Source organism: Mastigoproctus giganteus, chromosome 3 (assembly GCF_048544385.1).
Source record: "Mastigoproctus giganteus isolate SK-2022 chromosome 3, ASM4854438v1, whole genome shotgun sequence".
NCBI lineage: Eukaryota > Metazoa > Arthropoda > Arachnida > Uropygi > Thelyphonidae > Mastigoproctus > Mastigoproctus giganteus.
The window spans coordinates 241,012,907-241,033,016 of record NC_143577.1 but is presented as its reverse complement, the minus strand read 5'-3'; the positions used below and the strand labels follow the sequence as shown (position 1 = coordinate 241,033,016).

Sequence of the window (20,110 nt, the reverse complement as noted above, 5' to 3'; positions counted from 1 at the left end):
TTGTGAGTAGTTGATCGTTGGAGCAAACGTACATCTCGTGTTGTAGAGGTGGATAGTTTGAATAAATTCAAGGAAGAACTAGGCAGACTGTTAGAGGGGGATGGACAGGTGATATGAGAAGTGTTGGGTTTTTTTTTTTTTTTTTTTTTTGCTGTGTAAGCTTGCTTTCTTGCATCATTTGCCACTACTAATACTAACAGTAAACACCTCCTCTTCAGTTGTCCTCAGTGGTTGAATATATGAAAAGCTACTTTTAGGAATGTGTGTCATACATTTTGGTGCCTCTGTAGCCAGGTGGGCAGGAGTAGCAGTCCGTAGCACACGCTTCTTGATTAGACCGGGGTTCGAGCCCGTGATCCACCAAATACAGAGGATGCAGAAAGGTCAGGGAATGACCACCGCATATCCCCGGAGCAATATGGCCTTAGTTGCTAATGCTCCTAAAAACCAATTAACAACATAACAAGTGTCATACATTTTTTGAAAACATGCAAATTTTGATGAACTTTTCTGCTATTTGAAGCACATACAGCTGTATAATAATTTGTAACCATCACAGTTTTTAAAGAAAAGATCACAACAAAAATGATATTAATGGACACAATTTGGTCCAAGAGGCCCTTATGCAAATAAATTCTAAAATACAACTTAAGATGAAAGAGATGCAAAATAATCTACAGGGTGATTCAAAAAGAATTAAAACTCTTTCAAAGAAATCATAGAAATGAAAATTACCACTTATTATCATTGGGAAGTAGAAAGATGACTAGAGAATCTCTGAAAGTTTCCTGTGGATTCTACAGAATCTCAATATGAGTTCTATGAGCCATATGACAAACATCAGTTCAGTAGGCTATTTCATCTGTGCCAGTATGTCTATGGTAATTGGTACCACCCTGTGCATTGATCCTGCATTTTCAGTTCGGAAATCTCTCTCTCTGTTGGGAATGGCAGCACAAATACAGCATTTTTTGCATTGTCCCACACAGGCGCCTCAGTAGCCAGGTGGGAAGGAGCAGCAGTGCGTAGCGCACACGCTTCTTGATTAGACCGGGGTTCGAGCCCGTCACTACCAAATACGGAGGATGCGGAAAGGTCAGGGAATGACCACCGCATATCCCGGAGCAATATGGCCTTAGTTGCTTATGCTCCTAAAAAACAAAACAAACAAACAAACAAGCGTTGTCCCACAAAAGGAAGTAACATGAAGGAGGACAAGAGCACTCCTTATCATCTTTGGTACTGTATCCCATCCATCACTGAGGTAGTGTGTTATTTGATGTACTCTATCCTCACAAAAGGTTTTGATTTTGATTTGGTAGTTGTTGGCGCATCGGCTTCTGTGGCCATATTGCACCTCCCAAGGTTTTTGCAGTACTTTGATCCAAGCCCGAGGCGGGAATCGAACCCGCGACCTTTGGGTTGCCGGGCAGGTACCCTCACAAAAGGGACAGGATATGCATACTGTCTTGCTAAAAGATGAACTCAGCAGAATCTTCATGAACTTCAGGCATAAGCCAGTTATTAAACATATTCAGGTAAATGTTCTCATTGATTTTTTTTTTTTTTTTTTTTTCTGTAAAAAAAAAAAAAAAAAAATAGGGTCTTAATTTTCTCATGAAATGGCACAAAACCTTTTTTTTTTGTTGTTGGGAAGTCTGATTCATATCCAGGTGCCTCACCCGAATTGGCTTTTTAATCCATGCTGTGATGCATTCACTTCATGGCTACACCTGAAGGTGGACTTTTTTTTAGGACCCCTTGCAGATACAGTCTCTGCTTTTAAACTACTTATATGAATTATAAATTTACTTAGGTTGTGATGAGTCCTTTCTGGTGTCATATGTGAAAGTTGCATTGATGCTGGTCACTGAATTTTCTTTGCAAACTGGCTAACACAAAATGCTTTTTCTTCTTGATAAGCCATTTAAAAACATGTTCCCTTTGGCAGAGATGAGGGAAATCATCTCTGTTGGAAACATGTTTTTAAAATGGCTTCTCCGGTTAGGAAATGTTATTATCTTAGTAGGTTATAAAAATTGGCAGATTAATTATCCTTGATGGCTTGACTTGACTATCCTTGATTCCCATATGGTTAATATTGATATCATCTTTACATGAGGTGCACCCTTTATCATCAAAATAGAATGTGTTCTGATATTGATACTTAAACTCTGTAAATTGGTTATTTTATAAAACTTGTAATTAACTCAGTTTCAGAGTATAGCTGTATAACATTTTTGATCTCTCTCTCTCTCTCTCTGTTAAATAAATGAATTATAAATTATATGTTACAGCACAATTATATTTTTAGCACCAAGCTGCTGCTTCTGGTGATATTGGAAATCAGAGTTGGCGAATAAAAGTAAGTATAAATTAATTTTTATAAAGTTAAAACTGTCTCATGTTAATTATTATGTGATGAAATCCTGAGGAAAAGTTCCTTCTTAAGAAATTTTTCTCTATATGAAGCTCAGTATCTTTTTACAAATTAGGCTTATAAAACCAGGTTTGAGTAGATTGACATTGTAGAATCGATTTGGCCAATATTGAGTCCTTATCTGACTTCCATAACACATTTTCAGAATGTGTTGCTTTGTACCAGTACAGTATCCATGAATATAGCAAGAGAACTCTGGAGACAACTTGCAACTTCAGCACTTGTAGCCATAACAATCTGAAACCAAAAGCATTACAATTTATATCTGTTTGAAAATCTTTGCATTTTCAAATGGATATAAATTATAATGTATCTTTGCAAAAGCTGTACAAAAATTTGTATTCAGCACATGCTTAAATTGTAAATGAAGCAGAAAAATAAACATAATCAAAATTTTGTTACCGTATAATATCAGCACCGTAAAAATAATATTTATAATGACATTAGTTATTTTTTATTTATCTTTTTAATTTCCTGACTAGTGACCACTTTTGGTGATCAGAATACTCCACTTTTAGAAGCTCATAACACAGCCATGAATAGGTGTATTCATGGCTATGTGATGAGCTTTTATTTTCTGCTAAATACAAATACCAAAAGATTATCAATATTCTTTTTAAAACTTGTATCAAAAAAAATGAAACTACCATCTAGAAGTAAGCAGTTCATGAACTTTGTCTACATGGAAATGAATGGCCACGATATAAAGATGGGCAGAGTTATTAACAGTGAGAACCAGGACATATTGGCACAACAAGACAGAAAAATTATACAACTGGTCTGCAAAAATGGCAATTAAAACTTCAATGCTAATAAATGCAAAGTTCTCTCCATCTGGTCAGCATAATCCCAAGTTAAATATCAGCTGGGTGGTAAAGCATTCAGTGCAATTTAAAAATGAAAAAAAGGACCTTGGGGTTGTAATATAGTTCAACGTGAAATTCTCTCAGTGTTGTAAGATTGTAAGGATATTTGTTATAAAGGGGATACCTTCAGTAATATACAGAAATATTGCCAGCAATAGAAATAGATAGTAATTATTCAACTCTACAAATCACTGGTAAGATGCACTTTGAATATACACTCCATATACAGGTGTGGAACAACATTGTCCTGAAGCATCGTGTACTCTTTATATTATCATAAAACATCCATAATCAACTTTCAAAAACTGCCTTAAGGCCATCTCAGCAGGATCATTAGGTGCCAGACCTTGCTGAGATGGCCTTAAGGTGGTTTTTGAAAGTTTATTATGGATGTTTTATGATAATACATGTTTGGAAGCCACATTCCAGAAAAGATATCAACTTGCTTGAAAAGTTACATTCAAGCAGAGTTTTTTTTTATTAGTTAATTCAATTGTGGGAATGCATATGAAAAAATACTGAATTTCAATTCATGAAATTCAGTATTTTTTCATATGCATTCCCACAATTGAATTACATGGTAGTACTGTAATGTCTTTCTCCCTATTTCATCTCTAAATCTCTAACTATATCATCATCCCCCAAGTCCATCTTGTCATTCACCACCCTTTAACTCTCCCTAGGTGTGTGATTTTACATTTAACAGCATTGGCCTTTTATAGAATATATATATAATGATCAAATTAATCCAAAAATTAAATAGAGAAATAAAAATTATATATTAAAATAAATAAGAATAATAATACCACAAATTTAAACAGATACACCAACCGTTTAAAACTGATTTAAAATTATACAAAAGACGAAAATAATATTTACAAAAATTGATTATTTACAAAAAACTAGTTTAAGACAAAAATAAAATAAAATAAGTAAATACGTTAAAATGCATTAAAATGTTAATTTAAAAGCGATAAAAACACTATTGAAGCTTTCAGGGGTGTCTGCCTCCTTCCTCAGCAATAATGAAACTTAAGCGACACATCCTTAAATACCAGGTTCACGGCACACATGGATGACCAGGCGCATACTCGGTATTCCTTTCACGTGTACCAGAACCGGAAGTGGCCTGGGGACGTGGAAAACTAAAACGTTTATCTCTGGCAAAAACCACCGCCTCAAAAAGGGGGGTGAAGTCGTATTCCCCTATCTCTATTCATGCCATTGTTGCCAGAAGGTCCAATCCACAGACGTTCCAGCCACTTTCGGTCCCAGAATCTATGCGCCCAGTCAAGGATGACAGCATTGTCAGGGGAGACCTGGTGTTGTTTTTCCCAATAGTGCTCAGCAATGGCGGATTTATTGAGCTCTGCAGTCCGTATCGCTCTTGAATGTTCCCCCAGATGGTCCTTAAGACGCCGTCCTGTCTCCCCCCATGTAACATTCCCCACAATCCGGGCATGTGATCTCATATACGACCCCACTACTAGAATCCATAGTACTGGGGTCTTTGACCTGGGACACAACTGTGTGCAACCTCCAGCCCGGGAGCTGCGCACAGCGTGTCTGAAAGTCACGAAGCATCCTCGCAATGTGATCTGACAGGCCCGGATAGTAGGGAACATACACTGTGGTAAGCAGTACAGGCGGAACTACCCAATTGGGCTCTTCCTCTCTATTGTATTTATCTGTGACCCTTGTAACCTCACCTCATAAGGTCCGTCGTAATTTGCCTAATTTCCTTCTCCCCCCCTCCTCAGAGGTGCTGCAATGTGTCCTCACCCTACCCAAAAGTGATCTGGCCACACTATTTTTATGTTGGGCAGTCTGTGCCGACCTATAATGTGTATACTGGCCCCTACACATTGATTTCCTATAAACCTTGGTTCTAAGTCTGGGGCCTTCCATATACACACCATTATATCCAGAAATGGGAGGGTGCCATCTGTTTCTACCTCCGAGGTAAATTTTATAAAGGGGGAAAAACCATTGAGAAAAGAGACCACATCTTCCTCTCTCCTCTTCTTTACAATAGTGAACATGTCATCGACATATCGTTTCCACTTACGCATAGGGAACTCCAATCTTGCAAAAACCCTATTCTCTAATTCCTCCATAGCCAGATTTGTGACAGTGGTGCTGATTGGAGAACCCATGGAGGAGTCAAGATATAGGGGAGGACGAGATGATGATGTCATTGGACGTATCATTATTCACGTGTATCCCCATAGCACATGGGGTAGAATGTGTGAAATTGGCTTTACAGAAGGATTATACCTTAAGTGCTAGATCCCACCTAAACATAGATGATATATGTTGTGCTGTTGAATTATGTCTTTCTAGTACAACCTTGGTTTTCCAAGGAGTGATGTATAAACAGGTTCACGGCACAGCCATGGGTTCTCCAATCAGCACCACTGTCACAAATCTGGCTATGGAGGAATTAGAGAATAGGGTTTTTGCGAGATTGGAGTTCCCTATGCGTAAGTGGAAATGATGTATCGATAACACGTTCATTATTGTAAAGAAGGGGAGAGAGGAAGATGTGGTCTCGTTTCTCAATGGTTTTCCCCCCTTTATAAAATTTACCTCGGAGGTAGAAACAGATGGCACCCTCCCATTTCTGGATATAACGGTGTGTATATGGAAGGCCCCAGACTTAGAACCAAGGTTTATAGGAAACCAATGTGTAGGGGCCAGTATACACATTATAGGTCGGCACAGACTGCCCAACATAAAAATAGTGTGGCCAGATCACTTTTGGGTAGGGTGAGGACACATTGCAGCACCTCTGAGGAGGGGGAGAAGGAAATTAGGCAAATTACGACGGATCTTATGAGGTGCAGTTACCCCCAGAGGGTCATTGATAAATAGAATAGAGAGGAAGAGCCCAATCGGGTAGTTCCGCCTGTACCACTTACCACAGTGTATGTTCCCTACTATCCGGGCCTGTCAGATCGCATTGCGAGGATGCTTCGCGACTTTCAGACACGCTGTGTGCAGCTCCTGGGCCAGAGGTTGTACACAGTAGTGTCCCATGTCAAAGACCCCATTATTAGGGATTCTAGTAGTGGGGTCATATATGAGATCACATGCCCAGATTGTGGAGAATATTACATGGGGGAGACAGGATGGCATCTTAAGGACCGTCTGGGAAAACATTCAAGAGCGATACGGACCGCAGAGCTCAGTAAATCCGGCATTGCTGAGCACTGTTGGGAAAAACAACGCCAGGTCTCCCCCGACAGTGCTGTCATCCTTGACCGGGCACATAGATTCTGGGACCGCAAGTGTCTGGGAAGTCTGTGGATTGGATCCTCTGGCAACAATAGCATGAATAGAGATAGGGGAGTGCAACTTCACCCCCTTTTTGAGGCGGTGGTTTTTTCCAGAGATAAACGTTTTAGTTTTCCACGCCCCCAGGCCACTTCCGGTTCTGGTACACATGAAAGGAATACCGAGTATGAGCCTGGTCATCCACAATGTGCCGTGAACCTGGTATTTATGGATGTGTCGCTTAAGTTTCATTATTGCTGAGGAAGGAGGCAGACACCTCCAAAAGCTTCAATAGTGTTTTTATCGCTTTTAAATTTATATTTTAATGCATTTTAAAGTATTTACTTATTTTATTTTTGTCTTAAACTAGTTTTTTGTAAATATTATTTTACAGTCTTTTGTGTCATTTTAAATCAGTTTTAAACGGTTGGTGTATCTGTTTAAATTTGTGGTATGAATAATCCCAACCTTAGAGGCCTTATTGTGGATAAAGAATAATAATAGGAAAAGCTAACATCGGTGGCAGCAAAAAAGCAGAATCCACTACATGTTGCGTATAATAAGCTAAATTAAAATAGAATATTGCCAGTAGCATGGCAAACCAGTAGAGCGAAAATGAACTGAACCAAATAAAATTACAATAACAGAAAAATATGGGAGGGGTAAAGAAGAAAAGGGTAGTGTTGAAGCAACGTTCCTAAAATAATTTAGAAATTAAGCCAATTAAAAGAAATTTAGGAGCGCCCCCTCAATGGCACCCGTTTCCAAATTATGCGAAATCTCACTAAGGTGGAAACGTAAACTAACAACATTACATGACCAAATAAACTGAAAATTAATAAAATAGACTGACCATTATGCACCATCTCGACAGAGGACCACGAGGCCAATAATAGTCAGGGAATCACTGCGTTTCGAAACAAGTGGAGAAATACCATCAGGACCTGGAGCTTTCTTAGCATCAAGATTCATCAAAATCCTTCTGACATACTTTTGATGGAAAACCACAGGAGGCATTGAATGGAGCATGTTGGGAATGGTAGGAGGTGTTTTACCAAGATCGTTAATTGGAAGAAAAATGGGATGCTAGCAGGTCAGCTTTATCCTTAGCTGAAGTGACAATAGAACTATCAGGTTTTCACAGAGGTGGAAGCAAAGATGGACAAAGGTTGCGGCCAATAGCTTTGGCAAGAGACCAGAATTCCCGGCTACCTTTAGGACAGGAAGCAAGTTTTCTACTCTTAGCCTGTTCAAAATCTAGTTTGGACTGATTAATAACTGCTTTACAATTGTTGCAGGCTTTGGTGTAGGCAGAAAATGAAACTGAAGAATTGGAAACAAGCCAATTACAATATGCAACGTTCTTCTCTTGAACAGCCTTAGCACATTTATTGGAGAACCAAGGTTAAGACAAAGGACAAGATTTTAAAGTGGAGTGTGGAATAAAGGATTCCATTCCTACAAGAATAATTTCACTGACACAATCTGAGCAAACGTTGACATCAGAAGTTTTGAAACAGTAATCCGACCAAGGAAAAGAAGAAAAGAAATCTCGCAGGTCATCCCATTTTGCATTCTTGTAATGCCAAACAATACGAGGTTGGGAATAGCCATGAGATAAAGGCTCCACTGGAGAAGAGACAATCACCAAGTTGTGATCTGAGGTGCCTAGAGGTCTGCTCACGGTGTACTTAGAAGGGTTGTTTGTGAGAAAAAGATCAAGCGTGTTTGCTGCATTGTTAGGATTGTTCGGTATTCTTGTAGGTAAATGAACAATCTGTGCAAGGTCATTAGTAATTGCAAAAGCCTCAGCATCTCAACCAGCTGGGTCGGTGTGACTAGAAAATGGAAGCCAGCTGGAGTTGTGAACATTAAAATCACCAAGGAAAATTACCTCACTGTTAGGAAAGTTGGACTGGAGAAAGTCAAGTTACAATTTGAGGAAGTCAAAGAGCTCCAAGTTATTAGTGGAGTTGGGAGAATGGTAGAGACAACAGATGAATTTGACACAATGAGGTAGAGAGATTTTAAGGCAGAGAAGGTCAAAAAGAGGAGATTCCAAATTACCACATCTCTAACAGGGAATATCGGAATGAACATATGCACAAGTACCACCTATGAGGCAAAAGGGATTGTAAAGCGAATAACTTGGGCAACTGAGATGAGCAATAGTTGAATCAACCGATAACTGAGATTCTGTCAGAAAAAGTACATGGGGTTTGGCAGATTGCAAGTGGAAATGGACATCGTTGAGATTGGAATTGAGACCACATATTTGTGAAATGAATTAGGAAGTGTTTGGGAGGTTTAGATCTTTTCGCAGATAAGCTTACTCTTATTAGTTTGAAAACTCATGGTGTATTCACTAGTGAGAAAAAAAGGGGAGGGGGACATGCTGTATGAAGCAATGAAATTTTTGGATATGGCATACACATGGTAAGAATATACCCAGATCCTTGACATGACATGGCCTCGACAATGCCCCCGCATACACAGTACTCGGACTCCACTCCCTCCAGTCACTATCTGGCAGAGTAGAGGTAGCAAGATTATACACTAGCTGATCTGGAAGCCTCCTAAAGAGTTACCAGTAGGTTTGGTCCAGTGTACTAACTAGCGGCCAGCCTGCGAACACCGTTTTAGAGCTGTACCCTCGAAATGTAAGGAAGATTGGGTCTCGCCATGATGTTCATCATACCTCAAAAGTCATCAGTGATACTGCATGATGGAAGAGATGGGGACGGGTTAACCAGAACTTAGCTCTGGAGACTAAACATGGGTTCACCACTTCAAGCCTTCAATAAGCATAGTGGTGGTTTTGCACCGGTTGATGAGAGTCATCTACCATCTATTATTGCCTGGTAACACAGAGGGGCAGCATTCCTCTGTGTGGTGTGGGTGTCACTCCTCGACCCCTGCTTAAGTTGGTTCACACCTAGTTGGTCACTCACAGTGTACATGTGCATGAGGTTATACCCAGGATTACTAACAGTCCCACCATCATGAAGGTGCAAGCAGAGGATTTGGTTGTCACAGACCGTCCGGACTTCACTGAAATTGGGTCCACTTGACTTGAATGGCACCCGAATATCAGTTCCATCATAGTTTTAGACTCCCAGGTAGGAAGTACAGCTTGACTGGCATATCTGAGAGAATGTCTGTGACAACCTCAAGGACCAAGTATACATCATTTTAACTTTCATTATTCTTTATTATGAAATTGAGAATTTATTTTATTCAGAATATTGACTTTTATTATTCTTTGTTATTATAAGCATATTTAATAAATATATAAATGAAAAGAAAATTTTTTCCAGCTGTTTCAGGAAGCTGAGAAGAAATTTTTAAACGAAGAAGAGAATGACTTCTTTACATGCCTGAGTAAAATGGCACCAGTTAAAACTGATAAAAAACATTCTGAAAGTCAGACAGAAAGTTCTTTACAGAATACTAAAAAGAAAAAAAAAAAGAAAGCATCTTCCAGCACTTCAGGCATTTCAGAATGTTCCAGTAATAGTAAAATTGGTTCAGATATTAATATAGAGAATAAAGCTTGTGAAAATATTCTAGTTAACAAGAATGAAAAACACATTCCTGACAAAAGTGATTCCCAAAAACAAAGTGCTAGTGTTGAGAACATTTCATCTGTTATTACTAAGAAAAACAAAGATAAAAAAATTGAAAAAAATTGTTCTGATGAAACTCAAAAGATTGTATTTGATAATCATCTTGCAAGTGACAAAAACCATAGTGTGGAATCTGAAATGAAACATTCTGTTGATTCAGAGCTTTTGAAAGAAAAAACAAACAAAAGTGTAAGCGAAAAGCTGGATCATATTGAAAAAACAGTTTCAGAGACAGGTAAGTTTTAATATTTACCTAATTAAAGTGGTATAATATAAATTCAAATATTAGTATTAATAGTGACAAATGATGCAAGAAAGCAAACTTATACCGCATCATCCAAAAAAAAAAACTCCCCACTTACCCTCGAGTAATTTGTTTAGTTCTTCCTTGAATTTATTCAAACTACCCATTTCCACAACAAGTGGAAATTTGTTCCAACAATGAACTATCTGCTGGATGAAGGCAAACTTCTACACATCTATCCTGTAACCATCCTTCCTCAATTTGAATTTTTGTCCCCTTGTGTGTAGTTTGAGCAAGATGAAGAATTCCATCAGCATTGAGCCTCATAAATTCATTCAAAGTCTTAAACTTCTCGGTCAGATCCCCTCAGAAGTGACTAGCCTCCAGATGCTGTAGTTAGGAGAACTGAAGCCTTTGTTGATGAGAGCACCTTTCTGTCCCTCTTGTTGCCCTTTTCTACACCCATTCCAGCAGTTCCTTCTTAAAATGAGGTCTCCAGACCTGTATACAGTACTGAAAATGCAACTTAACCATTGCCTTGTACAGTGGGATAATCACCTCCTTATCCCTTCTAGCAAAATTCCTGTATATCATTGAAAAAATGCCATGAGCTATCCTGGCAGCCTGTCTGCATTGCTAAGAGAACTTCATACCTGCACCATTACCCCAGATCTTTTTCATTTTCCACTATCCTGAGTGTACTACCACACAGTTGGTACGTTAATTCAACAGTACGTTACAGGAGTGTAACATACTGTTATTACACTCCTGTCTAGATGGTCTTGCATTACTTCTTTAACTAATGATTCCATTATTTTCTCTGGAACATAATTTAAGCTAACACATCTGTAATTACTCACATCTCCCTTTGATTTCCCCTTTTTTTGAACTGGAGAAACATTTGCACGTTTCCAGCCCAAAATCCAAAGATGCTCTCATAATTGCTAAGGGTTTTCTTACCTCCTTTGTTGCCTCCCTTAATATAGTTGGCGGCGCCTCCGTAGCCAGGTGGGAAGGAGCAGCAGTGTGTAGCACACGCTTCTTGATTAGACCTGGGTTCGAGCCCGTCACCACCAAATACGGAGGATGCGGAAAGGTCAGGGAATGACCACCACATATCCCGGAGCAATATGGCCTTAGTTGCTAATGCTCCTAAAAAAAAAAAAAAAAATAACAAATAAATGAATATAGTTGGATAGATTTCATCCATTCCGGGTGCCTTTTCTATATTTAGCTTCAATTTCTCTTCCACTTTCCTCTCAGTTATCACAGAATTGTTTAGCTACCTGTTACAGTTTGATAAACTTCTGGCATTCTCTCTCGCCTAAATAATTCTTCATGTATGAATGTAGATGCATATTTTGCAGCAACCGAGCAGGATCATCAACATTAAACCATTGATGTCTAGTTCACCAATGTGGTTCATCTCCATCCTTCTAGTGTTTACATAAGTTAAAAAAAGTCTTTACATTTTTTATTACATCCTTTTCCAAAGACTTCTGATAATCTGCCCTTTGTGACTTGATTGTTGACTAGTTTATTAAACATAATATTCTGTATCGACTGATAATTTATATGCATCACATTCATTTTTTTTTTCTTGGCCACAAGTATAATTAGTACATCTGACATACATTTAGTTTTAAGCTTTGAACAGTATTTCTTAGTTAGTATGAAAAGCCTAGTAGCTTTCACGATTATTTCCCTGAATGCTTCCCATTTAGAATTTGCTATTGTAATATCTTCAGTTGATTCCACTTTATAGAATTTAAAACTATCTCAGAGATCATTGTAGTGACGTTTATAAAAACAAAAGTCACTTTCTTTATCCTGGATAGTAGCTACGTCTTTCAGTAAATCCCACATCAGTACACTGTAATCACTGCCACCTAGTGGTTCTTTTATTGCAGATTCTTGATTAATGAAGAATCACTACTGATAATCAGATGAAAAGTATTGCTTTCTCTTGTTGCCTCTCTAACATGCTGCTGTAGAAAACAGTTGTCCAGTAAATCCAAAAAAAGTCTTGCTAGCATGTGGCCGACAAACCCACAAGTTCCAATCAATATCTGAAGAGTTAAAATCCCTGTTATAAGACATTCTCATTTATTGGTCTACTCTCATTTTTGTGTTTCCAATGCTTGTGTAGCATCAAACTGCCTCAACATTGCACTGGCTACCCATGTCAGCTAGAGGCACACCTTAGATTTAATATGCTTAACTAGGAGCATAACTCCTCCCCCTTCTTGTGTTGTCTCTCCTTTCTGTACACATTGTATTCCCCCATGTTCAAATTCCACATCCCTTATGTCTGAGCAATACCATGTCTCTGGTATCCATACATTGTTCATATTTGATGACTTAACTAGTACTACAAATTCATCAAATATATTTACTATGCTCCTAGTATTAGTGTACGCACCAGTTCACAAATATGTCTGCATATACACATACTTTCATGTAAGGGACCAAAGGAGTGTGTACATATGTTTTGAAAGTTCTTTCAGTGTGTCATCCACAATTTATACCACTATATGTGCAGATTCTCTTGAGACTCTATACAGACATGCTACCAACCATCTGCTGACTGAAGGCAAATTTCTGCTCATCTATTCTTCAATTGTCTTTCCTCAATTTGAATTTGTCTTTGATACTGTTGCACATGGAGCAAACATTGGTCTAAGGTGCTCACCTTCAGTGACTTCCTAAATCCAGTTCTATATGAAGCAAATTTTTATCCTGTTTGGCAATATTAATTACATTTTAGGTTGGACAGTTTAGTTTCTTTTTAATCATAATAATTCAAATTTATAAAACATTATATATAATTTTGTAACTATGTACTTCAAATTCCATTCTGAAACTTTTATCATAATTGTATCATTTTTGAATAACATTTTATAATATAGATCAACCTTTGTATGTCATTTATTAAATTTCATTTCACAGTCTCTTTTTTGGTTTAGTATGACAAGTTTATTGCTCTTCCTATTATTTTATAGGAGACCTAGCACTTTTGATGAGAAAGAGAGCATTTTAATACTTTTGAATTGTGCTGTTTACATTGTTTAAAAAAAGTAACAGTCTTAAGATTTATGGTTTTATGTTCAGAACAAGTTAAGTCAGCAGTTTACTTAAACAGTTTCCTCAGATATTTGAAACAAGTTCTTTGTCACTTTGAAAAAAATGTATTATTTTATAAATCATAAAAGTGGTTTCATTGTTCTGTTTTAACAACTACCAAATATTCATATATGGTAGTTGTTAAAACAGAACAATGAAATTGTTCTGTTTTTGTTTTCATATCCAAGAAATCAAATTTCAGGATTTGATTTCTTGAGTGATTTTAAGAAAAAAGGTTCATTTCCACATTGGTCCAATTTCAAGCCAGTATAGAAATATGGCAATTGTAAGAAAAAAACTAGACTACCATGTTAAAATGTTTATTTTAGAATTAGAAGTTCCAAAATATTTTAAAACAATGTTAAAAGTTACTCAAGTTAGAAAATCAATTATTTTAAGAAATGGATATTAAAAAAAGTTATTCATTTTTGAATAACTTTTATAGTCAATCAACTTTCATATATCATATATTAAATTGCATTTCACTGTGTCTTTAGTTTTTTTAGTATGACAAGTTTATTGCTTTTTCCATTCTTTTATAGAAGACCTTCATAACTGAAAATGTTTGCTTTCTACTTGGATATATGCATCATAATGTATCATCAAAATCATTTTTTATTTGGATGTAGTATGCAACATCCAGAATTCTCTGACAGTGCATCACTATCATTAACCTTTTTCACATATGCTAATGCTTTCATGTGACCCCAGATGCAATAGTCTAAAGGATTAAGGTCAGGTGAACTAGCTGGCCAAGGATAAGGATGTCCTCAATCAATCCAGTAAGTTGATAGCAATGTCTCCGGTAACTGAAAAACCATTGGAAAAAATGTAGACCATTGCAGTGGAAATACATGCGGCATCATGTCAATGAAAGAACATTTTCCAAAAGGTCTACAACTCTACACCATACCTTTATCGCAAACAGCATTGAAATGTTTTCATCTGTTGTGTGAGGATTGTCACCAGCGCATATGTAGTTGTTATGAGCATTATTAACTCCATCTCAAGTAAAATTTGTATCATTGATGAATAAAGTGTACCTCACACATCAGGAACAGGCAGTGAGAAAAATTCACTTGCCGCTCATAATCTGCCTGTTCATGATGCTGTACTTGCTAAACGGTATGGATATTCACTGAGTACTTGTTCCAGGAGTTCATTTGTGCTGTTTCTTGCTATTTGAACTCTGTGATTAACACTATGTTCAGACAATCCAGTTTCCCATAGATATCAATGTTTATTAATAAAAACTTGCCATTTAGGGTCATTAGTTAGGAAATTGTTGTTGCTATTCATTATAAACTAGGAAATTGTTGTTGCTATTCATTATAAACTATAATGATACGTTTATGGTTTTTGTTACATGTTACTGTTACAAAAACCCTAAATGATGTGAATTTCAGCTTACTTTACATTTGAAAACTTAGTTGGCATCTTTTTTGAAAAAAGAACACAGTTAAAAGCAGTCAACCTAATAACACACACCAAATGCTATTTACATGCTCCAAGAAAGCATGCAAGAACTAAATATGTAACTGGACCATGCCATGTATATAGTCAGGCAGTATTACAATTATCAGCGGTAGAATCTTTGATATCAACCTTTTGGTTAAATATCGCCCAAGGAATCAACTTGAAGCTTGGCAGATTCTTTCTAGGGCATGTTATAGATTACATATGATTGTTAAACTAGCTACCGTATTTCCCCATATATAAGACGCACCCTTTTTCGAAAAATTTGGGGTATAAAAACTGGGTGCGTCTTATACAGTGGTTGTAGATTTTTTACTTGCATTTCTCACTTTTTCGCGCTCATTGTTTCGCACTTGTTACTGGTATATTAGGTTATGTTTTGCCACATTCTGCCCAGAAATGGCTCAGAAAAGATTTTTCGTACAGTGCTGAATTCAAGTTAAAAGGATCCAGTTTGCAAAAGTGAATGGAAATTGTGCCGCTGAACGTAAGTTTGGTCCTCCTCCAACTGAGAAAACAATCCAAGACTGGCTACGGGAAGAAGAAACCCTACTGAAAACACCACAGCAGAAGAAGGCCATGAGAGGCAAGTCAGCAAAATGACCTGATTTAGAGAGGGAATTGAAGATATGGATTGAAGAGCAAAGGGCAATTGGAATTCCTGTGACCACAAAGATGGTTCAGCATGAGGCAAGAAGAATTGATGAAAAAGAAGATACTGATTTCAAAGGAGGATACAATTGGTGCTTCATGTTCATGAAACGGAATGGACTAAGCATGCATACATGCACCAGACTTGCCCAAAAGATGCCTGAAAGCTATGAGCAGAAGGTCCTTGAATTTCATCATTTTGTCATTCAATGTCAGAAGACACGTCAGTTTGAGTTGGGACAGATTGCAAATATGGACGAAGTCCCCCTTCAATTTGATGTCCCAAATAACAGAACTGTTGATAAGAAGGGGGTGAAAACTATAACTGTGAAGACAAGTGGACCTGAAAAGAGCCATTATACAGTTGTTCTATCTTGTTGTGCCGACGTGCTCATTTGATTGTGCTGATTTTCAAACGCAAAACAATGCCAAAAGACATTCCTCGAGAAGTGATTGTCCACATTCATGACAAGGGTTGGATGGATCAGGATGGGATGAAGATCTGGTTTGAGAAAGTTTGGAGCAGGAGGGCTCTTACACAAACCTGCCCTATTGGTGCTTCATCAGTTCAGGGCACACATAACAAAAAACACAAGGAAGATTACTGCAGAGCAAAAAACAAAACTTGCCATCATACCTGGAGGCTTGACATCCCAGCTCCAACCACTTGATGTCAGCATTAACAAACCCTTCAAAGCTGCCATGAGAGACGAGTGGAACCAATGGATGAAGTCTTCTGGGGATGATTTTACACCAGCAGGAAGAGTGAAGAAACCAACTATAGGAGAAGTTTGTACCTGGGTGAAAAGATCCTGGGATAATATTAAGATTGAGATTGTTGTCAAGTCATTTAAGAAGTGTGGCATTTCAAGTGCCATAGATGGAACTGAGGACGAGGCAATATATGAAGACAGTGATTTGTCATCAGACACAGATGAGAACAAGCTAATGGATGGGAGTTTTGACAGTGATGAGGAGTTGTATGAATTTTATGATGAATAAAACTTGAGTTCAATAAACTTTATGTAATACATTTTTTTTTCAAATTTCGGGCCCCAAAATTAAGGTGCGTCTTATACATGGGGAAATAATGGTAAGTTGTTTTGAAACAGGTAGCTAATATGGTAGTTATTCATGTGTATTGTAATTTTATCATGAATGTTTTCTTAAGTTTTCCAGAAGTATTCCCATCAGGAGAGCAAGTATATGTGGAAGGGAAGATCTTGTTTAGCAGGTTTGCACAACTTCATAATGAGTTGAAATTTTGAAAAACTATTCTAATTTTAGAAATCATAAAATTTATCAGCACAAATTTGTTTTATTTTAATGAAAAGAAACAAATTAAATGGCAAAACTACAAACTAGAAAACACCACAGGCTTGCATATAAAAAAGAAAAACAACGGTAACATTCTATAAATTTATAAAATAATGCTTTGTTTTACTTAATTGTACACTTAGGTCTTCATTTAATTGTAAAATGTAAATATTTATTAATATTTATATTCTTAGTATAAGTATTTATACTAAACAGTATTTATATTATTTATACAAATAATAGTTTTATAGTCCATACTAAAGATAGTAATTGTAAAATTGTATATTTAAAAAAGAAATGATTTAATTACAGTATACTTTAAATGTCACTGCCTCACTTGGCATTTTTAATGTTTATAGTTAATAATTTAGTGGAATAAAATGGAATTTTAAACTAATTTTTCACACTTTAAGAAACTATCAGCTGAGAATAACAAAACTTAACCTATGTTTGATGAAGTTCAAATTACTGTGGTACCAATATCCATTTGTGTAGTCATCATGTATCGATGTACAGCGATACACAAAGTATACATTTAGGTTATGTACTTAATGTATCATTGTACCGTTATACTTGCTGATATTAATGGCATTTTTTTTTATTATTATTTTTTTATTTACTGTAGGACCTTGCTGATTGCAGGGATTATGTTCCTGAAGATCTCCACGATCAGCAGGTGTAAAGTCTACAAGGATTAAAATTTTGACCTCTCTCTCTTGATATTTTGTATAAGTTATATATTTGGGCAAGCATTGATTGTCAGGCGTACAGCTAGAATAGAAATGTATAAGTAATTCAGTTGTATATTCCTAAGGATACTATGGTACCAATATCCATTTGTGTAGTCATCATGTATTGATGTAGTTGTATATTCCTAAGGGTTTTTAGTTTTTAATGACATTGAGAAATTCACACCTCTTTGCTGTTTAACCAATATTAAATTTTATATATTATTAAATTAAAGAAGTAAATAAAGGAATTGGAAAAAATCTATGCAGATGACTCAGGAGTAAAGGCAGAAAACGATTTACGAAGAATGTTACATAATTTTAATAAGAAAGCAAAAGGGTATAGTGTGAAAACATCCATAGGAAAAACAGTAGCAAAATAATCATTAAGGTGTGAATTAGAAAGAGAGGGGAAGACGATAGAATGAGCAATGAAGATTAACTTGAAGTAAAAATAAATAGTTTAGGAATAACTCAAAGTAGTAGAAAAACAAGTAGAATATTGGGAGGGTTAAATAATACAATTTGTAACAATTCGAATATTAATCAGAAAGTTAGTTAAAATGCACTCTCCTCCAAAAATGTATATGAATACACCTGGTTTTGTAGCCCATTGGACCTTTCCAGATAAACATTCATTTCAATATATAAGGCAGGTATATGGGCTACACAAGTTAGTCATAGCATGTAGAGCTGAGCTGACTGATTTTAAGAAGAGTTTTGTGTCAGATGTCGTAGTCTAGCTTGCCAATTTATGTAATTGCCGACAGCCCACACCAGCAGTTCGCAACATTTTTTGACTAGCGAACCCCTTTCAATGTAATATTTTTAATGCAAACCACTAAGCCTATATTCTCTGAAATCGTATAATATTTCTGAATTTTTATTATAAAATGTTTCCAGTACTACGTTTTTATAAGCGACATTGCATAATAATAAAAATTATTATTAAGTATTATTTATAGTTTGTAAAGCAGTTATTAATAAGTCCAAGCTAGATTTCGAACAGGCTAAGAGTAGAAAACTTGCTTTTAGTACAAATGGCAGCTGAGCATTCTGGTCTCTTGCCAAAGCTATTGGCTGCAATTTTTGCCCATCTCTGTTCCCACCTCTGACAAAACCAGATGGTTCTGTTGCCACATCAGCTAAAGATAAAGCTTACCTTCTAGCATCCTATTTTGCTTCCAACTCATGTATTGATGATCTTGGTAAATCACCTCAAACCATTCCCAGCACACTCCATTCAATGTCTCCTGTGGGCTTCCGTCAAAAGGATGTCAGAAGGATTTTGATGAATCTGATGCTGAGAAAACTCCAGGTCCTGATGGTATTTCTCCACTTGTTCTCTAAACCTGAGCTCCTGAGCTTAGTCCTGTTTTGTCTTTTTTCACTTTCTTATTCCCAAAGGTGTTTTTTCTTCTACTTGGAAATTTACTCATATCCAGCCAGTTCCTAAAAAGGGTGACAAATCCCTTCCATCCAATTATCGTCCCATTGCAATTACTTCTACTGTTTGTACAGGAAGTGCAACAAGATTGGTGAGGGGAACAAATGGGTCCTCTTACCAAGAAAGGCTTAGGTTCTGCAGATTGCAGCAGCTGGAGACTAGGCACTTGTGAGGTGATCTGATGGAGATGTATAAGGCTTTTAATGGGTTGAGCACGCTGAATTCTGATGGGATTCTTCCACTTGCTCAGATTATGAACCTGAGGGGGCATGAATTCAAATTGAGGAAAGACAGTTGTAGAATAGATGTGTGGAAATTTGCCTTTAGCCAGTGGGTAGTTGATTGCTGGAACAAACTTCCACTTATCGTTGTGGAAGTTGATAGCTTAAATAAATTCAAGGAGAAACTGGACAAACTTTTAAAGGGAATGGATGTGTGAAATTGGGTTTTTTTTTTGGCTGATGCTACATAAGCTCATACACTTGCTTTCTTGCATCACATGCCTCTATTACTATTACTATAATTGTGTTTACAAGTAGTATTAGCCATTTTTATATTTAATACAATTTTGAAAATCAGTATAGGAGGACATATTCTTTCAACAAGATGTGAGGAATTCTTGAATTCAGATCCAGAAGTTGATGAAGCTCAATGAAATAATACATGTATAAACTCAGAGGATATTATTGCAAAGAAAAAAATGAAACTGAGTAACTAGTAACTAGTTTTTTATTTTTTATGATTTTTTTAAAATTTTTGTTTAATGACAATATTTTTAAAGATTTTTTCCAATTTAAAATAATTCACAACATTTTGATTTTGTTTGACAGTAATCCTATTCTAATGTTCTGCTATTAAAGCAAAACAAGAAAAAATTAATATTTAAAAGTATTTATGTACATAGCTTTTCAAATTT

The 20,110-nt window shown here is 36.6% G+C and overlaps 1 protein-coding gene across 3 annotated transcripts in view; it reads left to right on the top strand.

Annotated features, from left to right (window-relative positions):
• Window positions 1-20,110, top strand: part of LOC150088952 (uncharacterized) — a 112,859-nt gene that overhangs the window by 80,451 nt on the left and 12,298 nt on the right. For all 3 annotated transcript variants that reach the window (XM_090370963.1, XM_090370964.1, XM_090370962.1), the window contains exons 10-11: window positions 2,315-2,365; window positions 9,900-10,443. In XM_090370963.1, the coding sequence (XP_090227089.1) occupies window positions 2,315-2,365; window positions 9,900-10,443 (595 nt within the window). The remainder of the gene's footprint in view (window positions 1-2,314; window positions 2,366-9,899; window positions 10,444-20,110) is intronic.